The sequence below is a fragment of the Penaeus monodon genome, chromosome 8, assembly GCF_015228065.2.
Source record: "Penaeus monodon isolate SGIC_2016 chromosome 8, NSTDA_Pmon_1, whole genome shotgun sequence".
NCBI lineage: Eukaryota > Metazoa > Arthropoda > Malacostraca > Decapoda > Penaeidae > Penaeus > Penaeus monodon.
In genome coordinates, this window is record NC_051393.1 from 27,865,089 (window position 1) to 27,867,588 (window position 2,500).

The following is a 2,500-nucleotide window of genomic DNA, read 5'->3' on the forward strand; positions in this document are numbered from 1 at the left end:
CACCTCCAATGGTCCCACTCCCATCTGAATCTTTCAAGAAAGGTACAACACTCAAATAAAGATGTATATATAGGTCTAAATGAATTTCATTCATCTTTTTTAAAATCTGGACTTTACTTTATTATTCAATTATCCATCAAATAAAATGTCTAAGAATACTTTATATAAAAAAATCAATATCATGCAAAACTGTATCACTCATGAAGAAAAGATTCAAATGCAGTAAAGGACTGTATTAAAAGAATATATAATATATAATATATATATATATATATATATATATATATATATATATATATATACATATATATATATATATATATATATAATATATTTATATATATATATATATATATAATATATATATATATATATATTATATATAATATATATATATAATTATATATATATTATATATATATATATATAATAATATATATATATATTATATATATATATATATAATATATTTTATTATATATATATATTATATATATATATAATATATATATATATATATATATATATATATATATATTATATATATATATATATATCAAAAGATATGGGGTTGTAAATGTTTTCCTGGGGTATATGCATATAGTTAAGGATACACAAAATACCTAAATAAAATACAGAACACTTTAAAGATATTATAGACAGCTTAGTTAGAGATCCCACTTATCATCAGAGGATTGGGATCTAGAATCATTCCTGAAGAGAGCTGGATTCTTGTATAGTTCTACTCAGCCCTCAAGATATAACACCCTAATATGCCTCTCAAATCATTTTACATCCACAATCCTCCTTTCCTCCCCTGCACTCTCAGCAAAGATCAACTATGATATCCTTGGCACTTTTTAACAGGGTAACATTATTTCAAAGTTACTGGGACAGAGCCACTTGCTTCCTTGATATCTAAAACAGTTATACTTTGAGATATGCATATGGTGGTCAATTTCATATTTGATGTACATAGCAAATTCACAATTCTAAAGGAATTTCTTTTGTACCATAAAATCATCATGAATTACTTTCAAATAATTAATCATATTCAAATAATTATTTGTGTGTTTTTTAGTAATGTACAAGACATGCACCTAATCATGACACCTCTTGAAAAGACAAATATAAATGTTAAAATATGAAACATGAAAACTGAGCAAGAAATCATTCAAAAGAAATAATCACATAAGAGCTAAAAAATCTTGGGTCATACAGCAAATCTTAGAATCCAAAAAATTACTAGCAGCTGCATACAAAAATATAAGCCCTTTCCAAGACACAATAAAGGAGAATATCATGGTATTCGTGAATTTATTTACCTTTTGACTGTTAGCCTCCAAAGTCCCTGTCCAATTAGTTTTATAATAAAACTAATATTAGAATATCAATAATTTATAAAATTCATACATATGGTAATCTATGAAAGCTTTATTATTGTTAATAACAGCTGCTATCTTATGCCTTTACATGTTTTCAATTTGAACTGCAAAAGCAAACATCTTCTGTATATGCACAATAATGTAATCCCTACAAACACATATATAAAGATGCAAACAAAATTATACACAAATCTATGTATTTCTGCATATTATTCTAGGTAACTCCTTGAAATGAATTCATCAAAAGGACATTTAGTGGAATGTGGGACTTTGGGGCAACTGCACATCAGGGTGACTTCTCTGCTACTACAGTCAAAAGCTTACAGAGAAAAAGTACAGAAATGCAACAGATACATTACAATCACCAAATACATGTGTATCTGCATACCTAACACAAAAAAAATACACATGAAAACACATACATACTCAAGTGTGTACATATATATCTGTATCTGTGTGTTTCTGTGCATCAGTATGTGTTTCTGTAGGTGTGCTATGCATGACAGTGTGGGTGTATATGCAATATGTTGTTGCTGTGTGTGGAGGCATGGGTGAATGTGTGCATATGAGTGTGTATGGGTGTTTGCAAGTGTGTCTGGAATGGGAAGCATATCAAATTTCATATTTTTTTGGATTCTGTAATAAATGTATATACTGCATGAAATGATGTATCTTTTGGACATAGATTAACAGTGAATGTTAATAAAATGGCACATCAGAACCCAGCATGGGTATAGTTAGCAGATTCTTTTATTAGTAATGTACAATCTCTATACAGTTTAATAGACCCCTCATCAATGAACAGACATAATCTGCAGATGCAACAGACATAATCCACAGATCCCAATGTTTAGTCCAGTAGTTCAGTAAGGGTCCAGATGTCAGTACACACATTGTTTTCATTAAAAGTGTTAGATAAGAGTGCCATCATTATCTCTCTCTCTTTCTCTCTCTCTCTCTCTCTCTCTCTCTCTCTCTCTCTCTCTCTCTCTCTCTCTCTCTCTCTCTCTCTCTCTCTCTCTCTCTTCTGTGTGTGTGTGTGTGTGTGTGTGTGTGTGTGTGTGTGTGTGTGTGTGTGTGTGTGTGTGTGTGTGTGTGTGTGTGTGTGTGTGTGT

General features: G+C 29.6%; 1 protein-coding gene across 1 annotated transcript in view; it reads right to left on the reverse strand.

Annotated features, from left to right (window-relative positions):
• Window positions 1–2,500, reverse strand: part of LOC119575919 (transmembrane protein KIAA1109 homolog) — a 70,578-nt gene that overhangs the window by 34,697 nt on the left and 33,381 nt on the right. The window contains exon 39 of the mRNA XM_037923453.1: window positions 1–30. This exon is cut by the window's left edge and continues 139 nt beyond it. Within this exon, the coding sequence (XP_037779381.1) occupies window positions 1–30 (30 nt within the window). The remainder of the gene's footprint in view (window positions 31–2,500) is intronic.